This window comes from Pogona vitticeps, chromosome 3 (genome assembly GCF_051106095.1).
Source record: "Pogona vitticeps strain Pit_001003342236 chromosome 3, PviZW2.1, whole genome shotgun sequence".
NCBI classification, from domain to species: Eukaryota; Metazoa; Chordata; class Lepidosauria; order Squamata; family Agamidae; genus Pogona; species Pogona vitticeps.
Window position 1 is genome coordinate 111,127,606 of NC_135785.1, and position 18,497 is coordinate 111,146,102.

General features: G+C 39.7%; 1 protein-coding gene across 4 annotated transcripts in view; it reads left to right on the forward strand.

Annotated features, from left to right (window-relative positions):
- The window catches only part of POLR3A (RNA polymerase III subunit A), a 61,208-nt gene that overhangs the window by 16,507 nt on the left and 26,204 nt on the right, over positions 1-18,497 (forward strand). Inside the window, exons 11-22 of one of the 4 annotated variants that reach the window (XM_072995028.2) lie at positions 2,549-2,689; positions 4,693-4,762; positions 6,286-6,413; positions 7,363-7,501; positions 10,027-10,191; positions 11,332-11,504; positions 12,324-12,435; positions 13,775-13,893; positions 14,851-14,988; positions 16,584-16,754; positions 17,410-17,523; positions 18,204-18,239. In XM_072995028.2, the coding sequence (XP_072851129.2) occupies positions 2,549-2,689; positions 4,693-4,762; positions 6,286-6,413; positions 7,363-7,501; positions 10,027-10,191; positions 11,332-11,504; positions 12,324-12,435; positions 13,775-13,893; positions 14,851-14,988; positions 16,584-16,754; positions 17,410-17,523; positions 18,204-18,239 (1,506 nt within the window). The remainder of the gene's footprint in view (positions 1-2,548; positions 2,690-4,692; positions 4,763-6,285; positions 6,414-7,362; positions 7,502-10,026; positions 10,192-11,331; positions 11,505-12,323; positions 12,436-13,774; positions 13,894-14,850; positions 14,989-16,583; positions 16,755-17,409; positions 17,524-18,203; positions 18,240-18,497) is intronic. The other 3 variants (XM_020809459.3, XM_072995029.2, XM_078391062.1) reach the window with 3 other exon arrangements.

The following is an 18,497-nucleotide window of genomic DNA, read 5'->3' on the forward strand; positions in this document are numbered from 1 at the left end:
AGTTCAAGCAGTACATAGAGATATAGCTCTGCAGGAGAATGTAGAGTAGTCCCATGCTGGAGAATATAGAGATTCCCTGCTCGTAATTTCAACCGAACGAGGACACATCCTGGGTGGGAGGGAACCGTGGCTTCTTAAGAGGCCGGGCGTTTTTGCTTTCGGTGTTATTTTTGCTGGAGACATTCAAAAGAAAGGCATTCAAAATACAAGCTTCATGATCTCACAGGCACACATGTAATAAAGCAACCAAAGTCTGAGGGTATAAATCAGTGATTCCCAATCCCAATAAATTGCAAGGCTATAGTCTGGTCATACTGACTGGTGAAATTTTTGACTCACTGGTGAGACATTCTAAAATTTTTCAAGCCCTGGACATGATAGAATTTACACTTTCAGCATGTGAAGAAATGGGAAACAGTATTCCAACTTTCCTTTTTGTTTTTTAAAAACGGAATTTCTCTACCCAACATTTATTAAATTTACACATTGAGATGGTCACTGTTTGAGAATCTCTATCTTAGACTGCTGTATTAGTTTTTGTTTGGAGGGAGCACTTTCTTCTTTAAAATTTTATTATTATTATTATTATTATTATTATTATTATTATTATTATTATTATTATTATTATATTTATATTTATATTTATATTTATATTTATATTTATATTTATATTTATATTTATATTTATATTTATATTTATATGTATATTTATAAAATCCATCCATGCTTACTTAACATTGTGTCACCTGGGTTCAGCTTATAATCATTTGTTAATACAATCTACAACGTGCTTCTAGAATTTTTCTTGTTTACTATTAGGTACATATATTGCTATCATCAACATCTTTTTTTAGTTTATTGTTATTTCTACCATTAACATTCTCCCTTCTTCATCAGAATAGATATGTTTAGAGTTTAGTGTTTCTTTCCCATATAAAGATACCCCTCTTTTCTTTCATTGTGCAGCTGAGTAGTAGAGGTTCCCAATCTTTGGGTAAATCAGATATTTGTAATGCTGCTTTTTAATGTGCGTTACTTGAATTATATATTGATTATATCTGTTTTAGTTTTTTGTAGTTTTGAAAAGACATGATTCCTTTTTCTTGGCGCATTCAGGCCATTGATGTTCACTGAGGAGATCCCAATTTCGTTCTCCATCTTGTTTACTTATATTTAGGTTTTGTTTCCCTGGTATTCCTTTTCTCTCTTTGTATTTTGTTCAGATATTGTCCAATATCCTTTTTCCGACTCTCTTCTTCACTTAGTTCACTCTCCTCTTCTGGTGTTCTCTCCCTCTGTTTTCTACTTTCTTCTTCATTTATATCTTGCCCCTGTGCTTCTTCTTCGAAGAAGGTTATATGTTTTTCAAGGAATTCTCTTGCTTTATGTATGGAGGCAAGCCTAAATCTTCTTGAGTTCCAGTTGATCAGGATCCCTTCAGGTACCAGCCATCTAAAATTCACTCCTTTCCTATTCAGTTTGGTAGTCAAAAATTGATATTGTTTCCTCCCCTCTCTTATTCTCCAAGGTATCTGTTTCAATACCATGATTTCCTTTTGTCTGTATTGTATTGGGTCTTCACTGGTCCTTTGCAGTACTTCATCTCTTGTCGATCTTTTCACAAACTTCATGTGTACTTCACGTGGTATTCTATTCTTTTTCGCATAACTTGAATTTAATCGATATAGTTGGTCTATCTCATTTCCCAAGTCTTCTTTTCCAATTCCCAGTACCTCTGCCAAAATGGTTGCCATCAATTCTGGTAAGTCCTCCTGTTCGTCTTCTGGTATGTTTTGGAATTTAAAAATGTTTGTGGCTCTTTCCATCTCCATTACTGCATTGAATCTGTTAGATTTTTGTTAGCCTGAACCAGTTTGTGGTTTTCTTTTTTCAATTAATCTAATCTCTTTTCTGTTTGATCCGCTTTGTTTTCCAATTTTTCAATTCTTTGTTGGTTCTCTGTGGTGTTTTGCTAGATTTCTTGGAGTTGCGTATTCATCATGCAGATCTGCTTGTTGATTTTATCCAATTTCTCTTCCAGTTTCTGTTGATTAAGTTTGGCTTCTTCATGGTTTCTTCTTGATTCTTCTTTGTCTCCTTGGAGGGAGCACTTTCAATGGGGGGAGGGAGTGGATTTAAGTATGCAAGTTCCTGCTTGTGTTTTGAAGCAGTATTTGTTCTGCTACCTTATTCTGTTGCACGTATAGATCCAGCCAGTGTTTTATATCCTTGAGATAAAGCATATCTAATCCTTTCAGTTTCCCTGTGAAAACCTATTACCATCTGTGTAAGCCCAGTTGCCATAACAACATCATATTTCCTCCTGCCCAGCATGTGGGTAAAGCTATTAAATGGATATAATGTGGTGTCATGTTGAGCCTCTAGCAGTGTGCGGAGGTAAAGAACACTCTCTGTGCACACACATACATACACATACATGTGTGTAAAACAGAAAATGTGAAAACAGATTCAAAAATTTGCCAGGAATGTGGTTGATGTATTCCGAAGGTCATTTTGTTTTCTTTCATGATTTGATAATATTTTTCAGGCTAGAGTAAAACCCCACCGGACTTTCAGGTTTAATGAATGTGTCTGTACACCATACAATGCTGATTTTGATGGCGATGAAATGAATCTTCATCTTCCGCAAACTGAGGAGGCCAAAGCAGAAGCACTTGTTCTAATGGGGGTGAGGAAACCACTGTTCCCACTCTTTGTTGAGATGAGGTTGATCAATTCTATTGCTGGTCCTAGTCTTCTGAAAGAACTGTACAAGGTTGCTACTATATATTGCTGCTACGTTGCCTAATGCATCGGTATCCCTCTTCCATTGTTTTGAAAATGGAAGAGGAGATTGTACTAGGTTAGGAGAAAGGGAATAGGAAAGTAAACTACAACATAGTATAGGAGGAAGCAAATTAATAGTTATGATCTGGGCCATTGCATGTGCCACAAAAGGTTAGGAAGTAACTAATCTACATCGAGAAGTGTAATTTAGTGGCAGTCTTTAGCAAAGACAAACGTTAACCTTGGAATCAGAATTAGTTGGAATTTATAATCAAGAGCATTTGATGGCTGCTTCTGCATTTGTGGGAGCCACTCCCTGTCAGATCAGTGTTCAAGAGTCCATGCACCTGACTTGTAAGTGAGCAATTATCATATAAAATTAACACAGGAGCTTTCAAGGTATGAAATGCAACCTCACACATACTATTACAAGTGTGATATACACATATAATCAGGGAAAGTGTGATATACACATATAATCAGGGAAAGAGATGTAACATTGATTTCTGGAAGTGAAACCAAGAATGGTCTTTCTATGATCTTTCTAGAAAAATACTTTAGAGTTATTGAGTAAAACAACCCCCGGTCTGATGTGATCTGGAGGCCATAAATTGGCCTCATTCCTGTTGTAAAATAACCTCATGAGATTTTACATGTTCTAAAACTTAGGCTATAATCTAAACAAATTGTCTGAGGGGTAAGCATCACTGAACCCAGTGGGATTTACTTCTGAGGAAACATGTTCAAAATGATATTGTTAGTGTCACCTAAGCAATTTGGTCTGTAATGTTAGGAGACAAAGCACTGAGGCCTACTGTTTGGCCTGTCTGTGGAACAAAGGGGTAAATCTTTAGAAACTAATGTTATGGCTTAGTGTGGTGTCCAAATCAAGAGCTTTAAGATATAATGAAAACTTGAGTCTTCCCATTGGTTCTTGTGCTATGGAAATACAGTAATTAGCTATAAGCAAAGCAACAAAAGGACTGGTGGCACCTTACATGACTAACAGTGGTTTGGTTTGTATAACCTTTCACAGACTAGAACATTTTTTTAGATGCATGACATGTTACCAATTTATTATATACATACTTATTTGTTTATATTATTTATATGTTCCCTTTCTCCCCAAGGCGGCTCACAACAATTTAAACTGTACAATAATAAAAAGTCAAAAAATACTATACAGAACTATAAACACAATTAAACATTGATCAAGATTAGAAACAATTTAAAAACATTTTAAGTTTTTTTTTAAAAAAAAAACTAAGTGTAATAAATGGAATGTTTCCTTCGTCCAGACTTATTTAAAATCCTGCCTGAAAATGATTACCAGTCCATTAGTATCATAGACACTCCCCGTACCTTCCATGGGAAGGTGCAAAATCCTTGGTTTTTTTTTAATTAATATATTGGAAAACAGAATCTTGGCAGCTGCTGTGTGATATTGATAAGGTTTTGGTCATATTTTGATTGTGTGTCTGATCATACACGCATGGTGCTGCTCCCGGCATATGAGGTGGCAGCTTGTATAGCTTCATTTCTTTACATGAAAAACAATAGGATTCTTGCCATTCTGTTAAACTCACACAGTGTAATTAAAAAGATTTTCTTCCTGTTGAAGCCCACAAATAATGGAGTAGAATCTCTTGATGAATTTTTAGTTCAGTTCTTGTTCTGTGTCTAATGTTATGAGAAACAAATAAGCCTCATGGGAGTTCTGATGAGTTGATTCGGTGGTACAGATGGTACCTGATCTGCCAGTGAGCCTGGTTCATAGATTTATCTCACAATCCGTGTTGTGAGGTATGTTACGAGTCATAAAGCAGACATAGCTATGGATGATAAATAGTGCAACATTTTGTGAAATTGCCTAATGAGTGAGTGAAAAAAATTTTCTTTTACCAGACTAAAGCAAACTTGGTAACTCCAAGAAATGGAGAGCCCCTGATTGCTGCAATTCAAGATTTCCTTACAGGTCTGTGCTTTAAAGTCATTTTACCAAGTGTTTGTGAGTGCGCATGCCCTGCTTGTTTTGAAGCATTCCTAAATGTTCCTGCGTGGCAGTGATGTTAAGTATATCTGGATGAGATGCTTCTTGTTCATTCTGATAGAACCTTTCCTCCTTAGACTACTGTCATAGTTAAGGTTCTTCTGTGCTGAAAGAGAACTTTGCCTGTTAGAGCACTGTTGCTGTTGTCTTCAGTATACAGTCAACCCTCGACTTACGAACGTCCCTAGATAAGAACTTTTCGATTTATGAATGGCTCCATTGGCAAAATTGGCATCGACTTGCGAACGGAGTTGGACCTACGAACGAGGTTGATGCTCCGTTCGCAAGTCAATGCCATTTTTTTTGCCAACGGAGCCATTTGTAAGTGGCTCCCTACAAAAAGGCAGGGAGAAAGGGCTGGAAATATGAATACATATCCCGCCCTTTCTCCCTGCCTTTTTGGCTTTGGAGCTCTCAACGGGCTTCCTCCGATATCAGGGGGAAAGCCCATTGAGGGTTCCAAAGGCGCCGATCGCGGCGGCGGGGACCACCAGGGAGGTCTCCCAGGGCTTGCCCGCCACTATGGGAGACCTCCTTGGGCTCCCCGCTGCCGCGATTGACACCTTCGGAGCTATCAAAGGGCTTTTCCCCCGACATCGGAGGAAGCCGTTTGAGACCTCCCAAGCCAAAAAGGCAGGGAGAAAGGGCAGGAAATTGGAATTTCCAGCCCTTTCCCCCTGCCTTTTTGCCTTTTGACATTCTGGAGCGGATTAATTTCGTTCCCATGCATTTCAATGGGAAATGGTATTCGACTTACGAACTTTTTGACTTACAAATGTCATTCCAAAACGGATTGAGTTTGTAAGTCGGGGTACCACTGTATGACCAACCCAAGACAGTTTTTCATGTGAGGCACAACAGTAAATGGTGTTTCCCCCAAGTCAAAATATGTTGCCCCAAAGAAAATCAAGTTATTTTGACACATGAGGCAGAAAATTCTACCATCTCCAGCTCTATCTGGCAGTAAATATGCAATAAAATAAATAACATTTTGCCCCTAATACCTCATAACCTGAGATGGGTGCCTCTTTTTGTGTAATGGTAGGCCTGGTCTTCGGTACAGATGGTAGGGAGACCAGTGCAGAGTTTTAAGTGGTTGTTACATGGACTGCAACATTTCATCAATATTAAATTGCCTTTAAGAAAGACGTAGTCTTAAAAATGGCCACTTTTGACATTTCATCCTAGCTGCTTTGTTTTCATAGAATGCATACAATGGGTATATGCCAGAAACAGCAAAATATTTACCTTTATAATGGTCATTTTTAATATCTGATAACTATGAAAATGACAGGTTTTTGATAAACTGACACACAAGTGTATTTTGCTTTCACTGTTGTTTTCTGTAGTGCTATTGTGTTAAAACGTATGGCCTGTAAGATACATATCGGTCAGTGCCACCTGCCTTCTCTTCCACTAGAGTGCTTTTCTCTCATTTTGTTTTTTAGGTGCCTATCTACTCACTTTGAAAGACACTTTTTTTGACCGAGCTAAAGCCTGTCAGATTATTGCCTCTATCCTGGTTGGCAAAGATGAAAAAATTAAAGTGCGCCTTCCACCTCCAGCAATCCTCAAGGTATGGGTCATGTTGCATTTCGACACTAATAGCTTGTTCTTCTCCAGGAGTAGTATCTGTTTGTGTGAACATAGAACCAGTGTCACCGGTGCTGTAGTCCAGTGTATCAACAGGTGTATTTTGAGACAGGGCAAGAAAAGAGGCATATTGGAAAGACAGCAAGCTGTAATTTGAACACAGTTGAGTGGTTCATCTCAACAGCTTGTCTCTCTTGGACTAAATATTTTTATATTTCATTTTTGACTGTGCAGAATGATGCTAAAACCGCATCATGATTTTAAAATATCCATTGTAGGCAAAACAGCACAGTGTTCTGATCTGTGAGTACAGTTGTTCTAGATATGTGGTGTTGTTGTTTAGTCGTTAAGTCATGTCCGACTCTTCATGACCCCATGGACCAGAGCACGCCAGGCCCTCCTGTCTTCCACTGCCTCCTGGAGTTGGGTCAAATTCATGTTGGTCGCTTCGGTGACACTGTCCAACTATAGATTTGTGTAGCTAATGCAATTTGTAGCCCTGATACTATTCCATGGCCTTTTGTGGGTACATTGCTACTTGGGCTCAAATGCTTAGAAAGTAGTGAAAGAGTGAGTTAAAGTCCCTACAGCAGGAGTGGGAAATCAGTAAACTACTGCAGCCATTTTCCTTCACTATTGACCAAACTGATGGGAATTGGAGTCAACAGCATCTAGAGCAGTGCTTCCCAACCTTGAGTCCCCATATGTTCTTGGACTACAACTCAAAGAAAGCCTGGCCAGCACATAGTGGTGAAGCTTTATGAGAGATTTAGTCCAAGAATGTGTGGGAATGCAAAGTTGGGAACCACTGATCTAGAGGGCCACAGGGCACCCTTATCTTTGCCCTAAAAAGTATTAGAAGTTTTGTTTTTCTAGTTTGGTAGAAACCATTCAGCCTGCATTCGCCATCTTTTCTCTGTGTCTTCTTTCAGCCTGTTACACTGTGGACGGGGAAGCAGGTCTTCAGCATAATTTTAAAGCCCAGTGACAGTTGCCCTGTCAAGGCCAATCTCCGAACCAAGGGCAAGCAGTATTGTGGCAAGGGAGAAGACTTGTGCAACAACGATTCCTGTAAGTGAGGATGGCCATTCAACCCACAATTAGATGATTGCAAAAGTGAACTATATTGTCTCTTCAAAGAATCTTTGAAAATTGCTGGATAGCTCAATGGTTTAAGTATCTGGCTATGGAGCCAGACGTTGGCAGTTCAATTCCCCGCTGTGCTTCCTTGACAGGGGTTGGACTCAATGATCCATAGTGTCCCTTCAAGCTCAGAAGTTCTATGATTTTGTTTATGATTATACAAATTAATTCTTTAAGAATTGAAGTTTAAGACCGATAAAAGAATGGGCTTTTATAAACATACAGTGGGGTCTCGACTTATGAACTTAATCCGTATTGGAAGGCAGTTCTCAGGTCGAAAAGTTCTTAAGTCGAATCTGCATTTCCCATAGGAATGCATTGAAAACCATTTAATCCGTATCTGCTCTTTCGTCCATAGAAACTAATGGGAAGCTGCTATTCCGCCTTCTGCCACTAGAGGGGGATATTTTTTTCTTTTTTCCTTTTAACCTAAGATGACTTAGCTTTTAAAAAAAGGGAAAAAAAGAGTTCGTAACTCGAATCTAAGTTCGTAAGTCGAGTCCATATATTCCTATGAGAGCGCTTCGTAAGTTGAAACGTTCGTATGTCGAGCCGTTCGTAAGTCGAGACCCCACTGTACTGCATAATAGTTACATGGAAGGCACTGGCAAAACGCCTAACGAAAGCCTTTGACTGATATGAAAGAAGATTTTAAAAATCATGGAGGGCAAGTCTGTTAAAAACTGTTGGTTGTGATTCCTAAGCATAACTTGTGTGTTTGATAGCAAGTCTATGTCTGGCAATCAGTGCTTTGGACAATCATGGCAATCCTGGGGAGAGATATTGCTTTTATGCCAGGCTTTGGAGCGCAGTGATGTAGAGCTTTGGAAGTTCTTCCATTTTTGTTTGTTTCACCCAGGATGCCCTACCCAGCATGTTCACGTCAGTTGTAGATTTTTCTCTCTTGTTTATTCTGTAGAATTGTTTTAAGTGTCTTTTCATGTCTGTACCTATCCCAAGTACCTCCAGATGAAGGGCAGGACAGGTAAGTAGTATGAAATAACTGGTTTGTGAGCTTCCCAGAAGCAGCTGGCTGGACACTGCTGGAAATAAAGATAAAATAGATCTTTCTTCTAATCCAGCAGAGGCATTCTTTTCTTTTATGAGACCACCAAAAGAGTTTGTTATCTGGCTTTTGATAAAACAAAGTTGGTTTGTAGTGAAATATCTGTGCTTTTATTTCACTTGAAGATTAGAGCTAATGGGTTAATACACGTTTGATTGAAAAAGTGGTTAGAAAAGGCAAAGTTGAGTAACTTTAGATAGAATATATAGAAAAGCTTTCTGGATTAAGCCAGACACCTTGAAACTCTTAGTGTTAAGGAGGGCAAACCAATGAGTTTTCAGAAGAGTGTTTTGGTGAGGAATTAGAGGTCCTTCTGGAGAAAACTCAATACACCTGATATATTTAGTAGAGTTGGCAGATGGAAACTGATGGATCACTAAGCAGAATGACGTATCTGCAGATGGAAACTGGCTCAATTCTATTTGTTTAGATTTAGGTTTGAGAGCTAATTAATCAAGAACATCCTTTCAATCCAATCAGGCTGTTAAGTATTTCCTAATTTTTTTAATTGTTTTAAAATTTTTAATTTTTAAATTTTGATTTGGCAAGAGCTATGCTTAGGAAATGAACGAGACTTCACCAAACCCTCTCATACTTCTGGCATATTTTTTTTTGATAAGTTCATGGGGTTTGCCTTTTGAGTGTTCTTAAAATTTCTCCTTTCATATATATGGTTTGACTTGGTAATGATTTCTGAGTCTAACAGGTAACTTGTTTCTAGGTGTGTACAGTGGTGTTCCAACCAGGTCAGGACCTGCCACCGGATTATTCTGTAACTCGCAGTAGGTTTCACAAGTGGCACCATCCCTGTAAAAAGTTTGGTCAGATATATTAAGAGAGCAGAAGAATGAGGAAAGGAAGTGACTGTGTTGCACATTGGGGTTAAAGGTGGATTCTGAGTGTGAAAAAGCTGAAAAATGCGATGTTAAGGGATCTCATAGGTACTGTAGCTGCCTTCTTTTTAATATTATTTCCAAAGCACTTGAATTAGTAGTTAGGAAAATGATTTCTCTAATAGATGGACATTGAGGCAAGGAGAAGGCCACTACATCATATCCTTTCTGTATTTATGGGATTACTTAGACTTAGTTCTCATTGAAGCTATAAACCTAGATGTGAGCTGTACTGTTGCAAATTATTGGTTGTTATCTACCATATCTACACTACTCACTATGAAAAACTAGGGGGTCTGAGGTTCTTATGTAACCTCCTCTACAGTATGCTATTTTTCAGTATATATGTGAGGGTAGGATTGAATGGAGGAATTTGCTGTCAGTTGAGGTCTTAAAGAGATACAGAGTTGTGTGTCTCTGTGAGAATGAGCATTGCCTGGGCAAAGCAGATAAAGGGGGCTTAGTTTGCCAATTTAAGCTGGTTTGTGTTTCAGATGTTACCGTCCACAATAGTGAGCTGATGTGTGGCAGCATGGACAAGGGAACTTTGGGCTCTGGATCGAAGAATAATATCTTCTATATTTTGCTGAGAGACTGGGGACAAGTGGAAGCAGCTGATGCTATGTCACGACTAGCCAGACTTGCTCCTGTCTACCTCTGTGAGTGCCTTTGAGAAATGATTTGTAGGAATTTTATTTATTCATGACTGTATTGCCATCCCTCCCTTTCTCCCCAGGATTTCAGGCCAGTATTTTAGGCCAGTGTACATGATTATCTCCACTGCATATTTTATTCTTGCAGTGACCCAGTGAAGTAGGTTGACATGAGAGGTTTTTTTACTGCCACCAAGTTGCCTGCTGAGTTTTGTGGTAGTAGGAAGTTTGGAACCCAGGCCTCCCTACTCAGAAATATCCCTATTAAGGGTTTTTCTCAAATGTTTAGGCTGAATGATGCACCACTATTAATCAAGGCAGGGAACAACTCCATTCAGGAAGACATATTAACCCATCGTGTATAGAAATGTCTAATGAACTAATGCAGTAGGGAAAGAATGAAGGGGCAAAAAGAACATTCTGTACAGAAATATAGCATAAGCATCCAAAACCATTGACCAAAAATAGCATTTAAGCTAGTTTTGCAAGTTTTAGAAAAGACAATTACCTCGTGGTTTTGCAGCCATGGTTTGAATTCAATACAGAGCTACAGTGGTGCCTCGACTTATGACCATCATCCATTCCAGAAGATGGGCGTAACACAAAATGGTCGTTAATTCGAAGCACCATTTCCCATAGCAATACATTGAAACCCCATTAATCCATTCTGGCTGAAAAAAATAAACAAACAAATCAAGCCGTATCGGAACGTGATGGGGCTGGGGAAAAACGCACACAAAAAAAATCACAGCACAGAAACATAACCCCCCCCAAAACCTAAACTCGCCCTGCAAAACAAAGTAAATGTACTTACTCAGGAGCAGAAAGCAGCTCCAGGCAGTCCAAAGCCTCCTCCAATGCACTCACTCTAGCCATTGGGGTGAAAGAGCTAGAAAAAAGCTCTTCCCTGACCAGCGGTTAGTACCTACATTTGAATTCCCCGCCTTTTTTCCCTGCCTCTTTTCTGTTTGCAACTTGAAGCTCCTGCCGCAAGTCGAAGCAAAATTTTGTGGCCGGGGCTGGTCGCAACTCGAAATGGTCATATGTCGGGATGGTTGTAAGTCAAGGCACTAGATCAAATAAAACTCTCTGTGTGACCTTAAAGAAGCTGAAATGGAAATTTTATCTTTCTTTGCTAACGCTTAGCTAATCGAGGGTTTTCCATTGGAATTGGTGATGTAACCCCTGGCCAGGGTTTACTGAAAGCAAAATATGAACTTTTGAATGCTGGTTATAAGAAATGTGACGAATATATCGAAGCTTTGAAGACTGGCAAGCTACAGCAACAGCCTGGCTGTACAGCAGAAGAAACATTAGAGGTGAGTTAATGACAGTGGTTCATTGTTTGGAGTAATGGGTCTGCATAGCTCAGGAGTCACGCCTCTACCACGGACTTTTTATATTTGATAGGCTCTCAAGCCAGCCAGGGGTGAGGCATAGTCATTAACATTCTGATTGATTTACTGTGATTTGGCCACTTGAAATGCAGTCTCTGTTTCTACATCACAGTGCTCTTCAGTTGATATTCTCCTTTTGTCCCTTCTCAGCACTTGTTCATTTCCCTTCATGTTCCCATTCTGTCACCTGCCTGCCTTTTGCAGAAGGGCAAATGCTCTTGCCACAAGCTTATTTGACATGTGATGGTCATCGCCACAGGAATAGTGCATCTCTCAAAACTGGTTAGAACAACAGAGGGAATCGGGCAGCCTCCTGATCTGTGTGCCAGACAGGGATTATGTATTCTTGTGCTCTTGGTCAGAGAGCATCCTGGGATTTTGCTGTTTTGTTTTTCTATTCAATTCATCAGTCTATTCACCACACAACAATTCAGACCCTGAATTCAGTCACTAGCATGACTGCCATATCAAAGTTCTAAAAGTCAAACCCAAAATCCAGTTACATTGTGTGACTGTGGCAATCCACATGTTCTTGCCTCCATAATTTGGTTGCATTTTATTATATTGCAGAGAGTACATGAATGATGTTCTTTGCTAGGGACAGTGTGCCCATTTTTAAGCTACTTTTTCTTCTTTGGTGGTTACAGTCTGTTGCAATATCATGAAAGCTTTGAGGTTGATACTGCATACTGTAAATAAACTGTTGTAATCATTATTTAAGAATTGTGAGTCTCTTTCTAGGCGCTGATTCTGAAAGAGCTGTCTGTGATTAGAGACCATGCTGGGAGTGCCTGTCTTAGAGAACTAGATAAGAGTAACAGCCCCCTCACCATGGCTCTTTGTGGTTCTAAAGGTAAGATGGTTACAATCTAAAAAACACAAGGATCAAATCGTTCTTCCATTTCTGTTGTCAGTCCATACAATATTATATAGCAAAACTGTTTTCTGAAGGGTATATCTAGTATATAGACTTCCTCTCCCTGCCCTAGCTCATAAAAACCTGAATCTGCAGCAGTAAAAGGAAGTGTAAATATAATGCTAAGTATGTATATGCAAACAGTCCTTCCACTTGATTGTACATGGTTGGCATCTAATTGAAACAGATTTCCTATTTCCAATATTCATTTGGTTTTAGCAACTAAAGATTGGTGGTGTGGCCAAAGTCAATGCCAACCAAGGTCGTCTGGCTTCAATGAGATTATGGAATCATGAACCCTGCACAAGCAGGGTGTTGTTTTTTTATGTATTTTTATTTTTATGTGTTCAACATCCTGTTCAAATCAGATTCTTTGTCTGTTAAATGTCGCTGCAAATCCCTATTCCCTTCTTTGTGTGTTGAGTTTCATCACATAGTTGGAAGACAGACAGCTCTGTCTTCATTTTATATCATGTCATGTACTGGTCAATTTGCGGGCCACCCAATTATGAGTAGATTCAGAGGAGCCTTGTGTTGGCATTTGGTTGTGCATGTTGAAAAACAGTTCTTAGCTTGCAAAAGTATATTCAAATCAAATACAGTGGTGCCTCGCATTACGATTGCCCCGCATTACGATGACGTTTTTGCGATCACTTTTGCGATCGCAAAACAATGATCTAAATGGGTTTGTTTCGCTTTGCAATGATCGGTTCCCTGCTTCGGGAACCGATTCTTCGCAAAACGACGATTTTCTACAGCTGATCGGTGGTTTCAAAATGGCTGCCGGGTAAATAAAATGGCTCCCCGCTGTGTTTTTGGACTGATTCCTCGCAAGAAAGCCACCGAAAATGGCCGCCGTATGGAGGATCTTTGCTGGACGGTGAGTTTCCAGCCCATTGGAACGCATTGAGGGGGTTTCAGTGCGTTTCAATGGGCTTTTCGCATTACAATGTTTTCGTTCTACAGCGATTTCGCTGGAACAAATTAACATTGTAATGCGAGGCACCACTGTATATCCTATATGTAGTCTAACCTTAGAAGAAGTCAGTGGATTTTATCACATTTTCCTTTTAATTTGGTAATAAGATGTGAAATATTTCACACACATTAATATTGACTATAAGTCATACTTCATTTCTTAGTAACCAGTAAATTCTCCATGGTGTTTTGAGAGTTTACATGAGAATGAAAAATAGAAGGGGGGGACTTCTTTGTGAATTGAGATGTGAGACAAGAATGCTGCTTAACATTTTTTTGTATGTGTGTTTCCTGGTAGGCTCTTTCATTAACATATCCCAGATGATTGCTTGTGTCGGACAACAAGCTATTAGTGGGTCACGAGTGCCTGATGGCTTTGAGAACCGATCCTTGCCTCATTTTGAGAAGCATTCCAAGGTGAAGAGCTTTTTAGTTAAACAGAGAATTGCTTCTCTGTTAAGAATTGCTAAGCACTGTCATAGAATGGAGCAGGAGCAATCCCCTAGGAAATAGATCTGTGGCTTCTGGTACTGTACAAGTCACTCAGGAACCTGCCATGGAGTTAAGGATGGAGTATTTGGGGCGGGGGGATAAAGATGAAAACAGTGCATATAAATATTAGACCTGTGGTCATGGGCTGTGGGAAAAACAAGCCATCATGTGAGATTGATGTTGTGACAGACAACCCACCGATTGACTCAGCTATTGCTTGAAAGAAAACTTTCTGAGTTTTGTACAGCACCCCTGGTAGGGCTTTCAAAGTTAGTGGGGTATTTTGGGGGTGACTTTAGCACTGCCATGACGCCAGTGAGTTTCCGTGACTGAGCAGAGATTCGAACCCAGGCCTCCTGAGTCCTAGTCCATCACTCTATTTAATACCCCACACTGAGTGTCTTTGTGGTTTTCCCTGCAGTTTTGGAATGGGATGTTGATCTCTGTGCAAAAAAGGCCATCACTCTGTTGCTCCTTATCCTTACGGGTCATGCGAGGACACTTGTTCACATGCTTGTTGGCTACAACGGATTGTCTCAAATGTGTGTATATGGCATTTCCTGAGGAATCCACAAGTCAAAGCCACTCAGGCAAAGATACTGGCTTAGGTACCCAGTGTGCAACCTGTGTTCTGACAAAGTGTGTGATGTTAACACTTCTATCTTTGTTTCAAGTGTATGGTTTCCCCTTTCTTATTTTATCTTCTGTGAGGTAGAAAACAACAACAAAAAGTGACCAACCCAAGATAGCTCAGTGAGCATAATGTCTCAGAGAAGATTTCAAGACAGATTTGGCTGACCCTAGTCAGACACTTTTCGGTATTGCTGGAGTTGAATACAGGCTGTTGTGGAATATATTTCAGACAAGTTCTTTCTCTTGCAGCTTCCAGCAGCTAAAGGTTTTGTTGCCAACAGCTTCTATTCTGGCTTGACACCGACTGAATTTTTCTTCCACACAATGGCTGGTCGTGAAGGTCTCGTGGATACAGCTGTAAAAACAGCTGAAACTGGATACATGCAGGTAGCTGGGGGCACTCCCCTGTGGGCACAAGACAATCTTGGCAGAACAAACTATCATGATCCATTACTCTTTATTATATTAACAGTTTCTTTTGCCTCATTTAAATCAAGAAAATAACTAGTATTCTTTTTCCCCACGGGTAACTTCCATCCCCTTTCAGTTTCAATTCTGTGAGTGAAGGATTGGAGACAGACAGAAAGAACCACATGTACCTAGACCCTTGTATGAAGATGGTAGGGAAGATAATGGGTTGGCAGGTTTTTTTTAACACAGAGATAGCTTTGCAAAGCCTAGAAACATTTATACAAAACAGTAAGCCCACTTTCACATATTAGAGGCAGAATGTGGAAGTCGTGCTGTTTTCCACTGCATCTCTCAAAATCCTGCAACTACGTGGTCAGTGGTAGGGCTGTTTAGGGGATTCTTAGTGTTATAGCTGAAAAGGGGGGAAAAGCAACTTCTCCAAAATCTAGCTAAATTTGGTTGTTGTGGGTTTTTCGGGCTCTTTGGCCGTGTTCTAGCTAAATTTGTGTGGCCATATTTTTGATAAGAAAGAGACTGAACTGACTTTCATTTTATAGTTGATTTTCTGCCTCATTTCCTAGAATTTATTTTTGTTGTTTTTTTACTGAAGTGAACCGGACAGGTCACTATTTATATGTCTATGTGAGGCTAGTTTCATATTAAAGAATACCTCTGTTTCTTGCTAAAGGGCACATAGGAAGGGGGCTAAGAGGGCTTATGGTTCCAGATAATTTTTCTTCCAGCCACTGTATTCTTAAAAACTATCTCTCTTCCTTATTAACTCTTAGAGACTTATGTATCAGACAAAATCCTGTTGATATTCATGCAAAGTTTGCATAACTTTCTACAATTAATTGCAGCACAGTGACAAAGTGTTATGGTGCACCTTGGATGCAAAGCTGGTCATGTACGTGACTAGGCAGCCAAGATATGCCCCAGCACTTCATGAGTTACCTGCCCCAAGTTACACAAACTTTTCACAAATACCACAATAGACTTCTGACCATAATATTTGCAAATAGGAGTTGTGGTGCACTTTTCAGTTAAGTAAATTAAGATTTTCTCGATATTTTGGTGAATAAATGTTAACCGTTGGTTTACACAAGGTGGTGGCAACGCATGAAGATGGTTGCCTGATAGCTTCAGTCTGTAATATTGGTGACATGAGTCAGAGTTACAGGATTGTAGAGGTGAAAGATCATGTATTCTAAACCCTGCCAGAGTAAGAAATACACAGTTGAGCAGAATCATAGAAGTGTGTTGGAATGTTCACTTCAGAGACTCAAATGAAGTGGTACATTTGCAATTATATTCCGTATACTAAAATGTGTGTGTGTGTGTGTGTGTGTGTGTGTGTGTGTGTGTGTGTGTGTGTGTGTGTGTGTGTGTGTGTCCTTGTGAATTCAGTTGCACAACTGAATAAACATTTATTTCTATATCCTTTTGCAAATAGAATGTCATAAGAGCCATCCTGTATTTGGCAGCTAACAACATCCGATTTCTAAACTAAACTGTGTTGACCCATGTATGTCTCAAAGAGACTGTCCTTCACCCAATTCATCTTTTCCCAGAGACGCCTGGTAAAGTCACTTGAAGATCTGTGCTCACAGTATGACTTGACTGTCAGGAGTTCTACTGGTGACATTATACAGTTCATTTATGGTGGGGATGGTCTAGATCCTGCAGCCATGGAAGGAAAAGATGAACCTCTGGAATTCAAGCGTGTGCTGGACAACATCAGAGTAAGTATAGAATGCCTTCTTATATTGGTAGGAATATCAATAAACTTGAAGATAATCCTGACCTTTAATAACAGATTTTCCCACTCATGATGTTAAGCTGTGAAACAGAATTCTTAATGTACTATGTTTGATCTAGCATCTATTCTGCAAAAGTGTTCTTCAAAATTCTGCAAGATTTCTAAAGCTGTTGAAAACAATGTATTCTCAAAGGCTTTCATGGCTGGGATCTGATGGTTGTTGTGGGTTTTTTGCGCTCTCGGGCCGTGTTCTGAAGGTTGTTCTTCCTGACGTTTCACCAGTCTCTGTGGCTGGCATCTTCAGAGGACTGGAGTAGGAACTCTGTCCATGCTCTGTGAGTTCCTACTCCAGTCCTCTGAAGATGCCAGCCACAGAGACTGGCAAAACGTCAGGAAGAACAACCTTCAGAACATGGCCAAAGAGCCCGAAAAACCCACAACAACCATCTGTTGAAAACAACTTTAAAGGATCTATCTCAGAACTGTTTGTTGTTGTTCTTTTGCCTTAAATGGGAGAATTTGTAAAAGCAATGTGACCCACAACCTACAATATGATTTTGAAAGCATATTTAATTGTCTGAAGAAACTGAATGAAAAATGCCCATGTAACTCGCCTGTATACTACTTTGTTGCTTAAGGCAGTGTATCCAAGTCGAAGTGAGCCAGCACTCAGTAAAAATGAATTGGTGTTAACTTCTGAATCCATCATGAAGAAGAATGAATTCCTTTGTTGCCAGGACAACTTCTTACAGGTGACGTCTTTGCTTTTTCATATAAATGTTATTTTGTCATAAAAGGAGCTGCATTTCTTTGAACACAAAGCAAGCTTCCTGTTTTTACTTGTTTTGTGCTACCTCAGTGGTTTAGCAGACAGATTTGAAGTACATAATGTGTGTGTCAGGTTGATTCCAACTTATGGCAACCCTCTCCAGGGTTTTCCAATTAAAGAATGCACAGAAGTAATTTACCAGTCCCTTCTTTGGGGGATACTTTGGGATTGTGCAGCTTGTCCAGGGCCACGCAGGCTGACTGTTCTCCCAGAAGACACAATTTGGAATCAAACTCCCCACCTCTGGTTCCACAGCCAGATGCCAAAACCACTGAGTCTTCCAGCCAGCTGTTGAAATACATACCATTTGCATTTTCTTCAGCTCACAGGATTCTGAGAAAATTGTTTATATTTTTCCGTTCGAACCAACAGGACTCCTAAATCTTCCCTTTTAAAGTAGTACTGCTCTCATAACCATAAACTAGGCTGTAGTCACTTTGTTGTTCTGTATTTAGCATAATTGTTGAAGTGCAGTGGTAGAGTTTTGCTTTATAAGCAAACCAAGATGTATAAGGGACATGGTGTATTTCTGTGAAAAATTCGTGAGGTGTATTTCAGTAACAACAATACCTGTCACTCTATTTGTTCTGTTTTCTCTTGAAGACATTTACTGAAACAGGTTATGCAACGTATAATGAGGTAATTGTAGCATTTGTGTGTGTGTGTGTGTGTGTGTGTGTGTGTGTGTGTGTGTGTGTGTAAAGGCACACTGTGTTGGTCCCTAGAATAGTAGTGCTACTGGAACTGTGAAATGTGTCTATAGATTCTTAATCCCTGGCTCATCCATTGCCATTTGCACGTGGGGAGGAGCAGTGTGACCATTTCCTCTGCTCCATGAGGGATAACATCTTGTGTGAGCTGAAAGTTGCATACCAAGATCTGGTTCCCTCCCCTTGC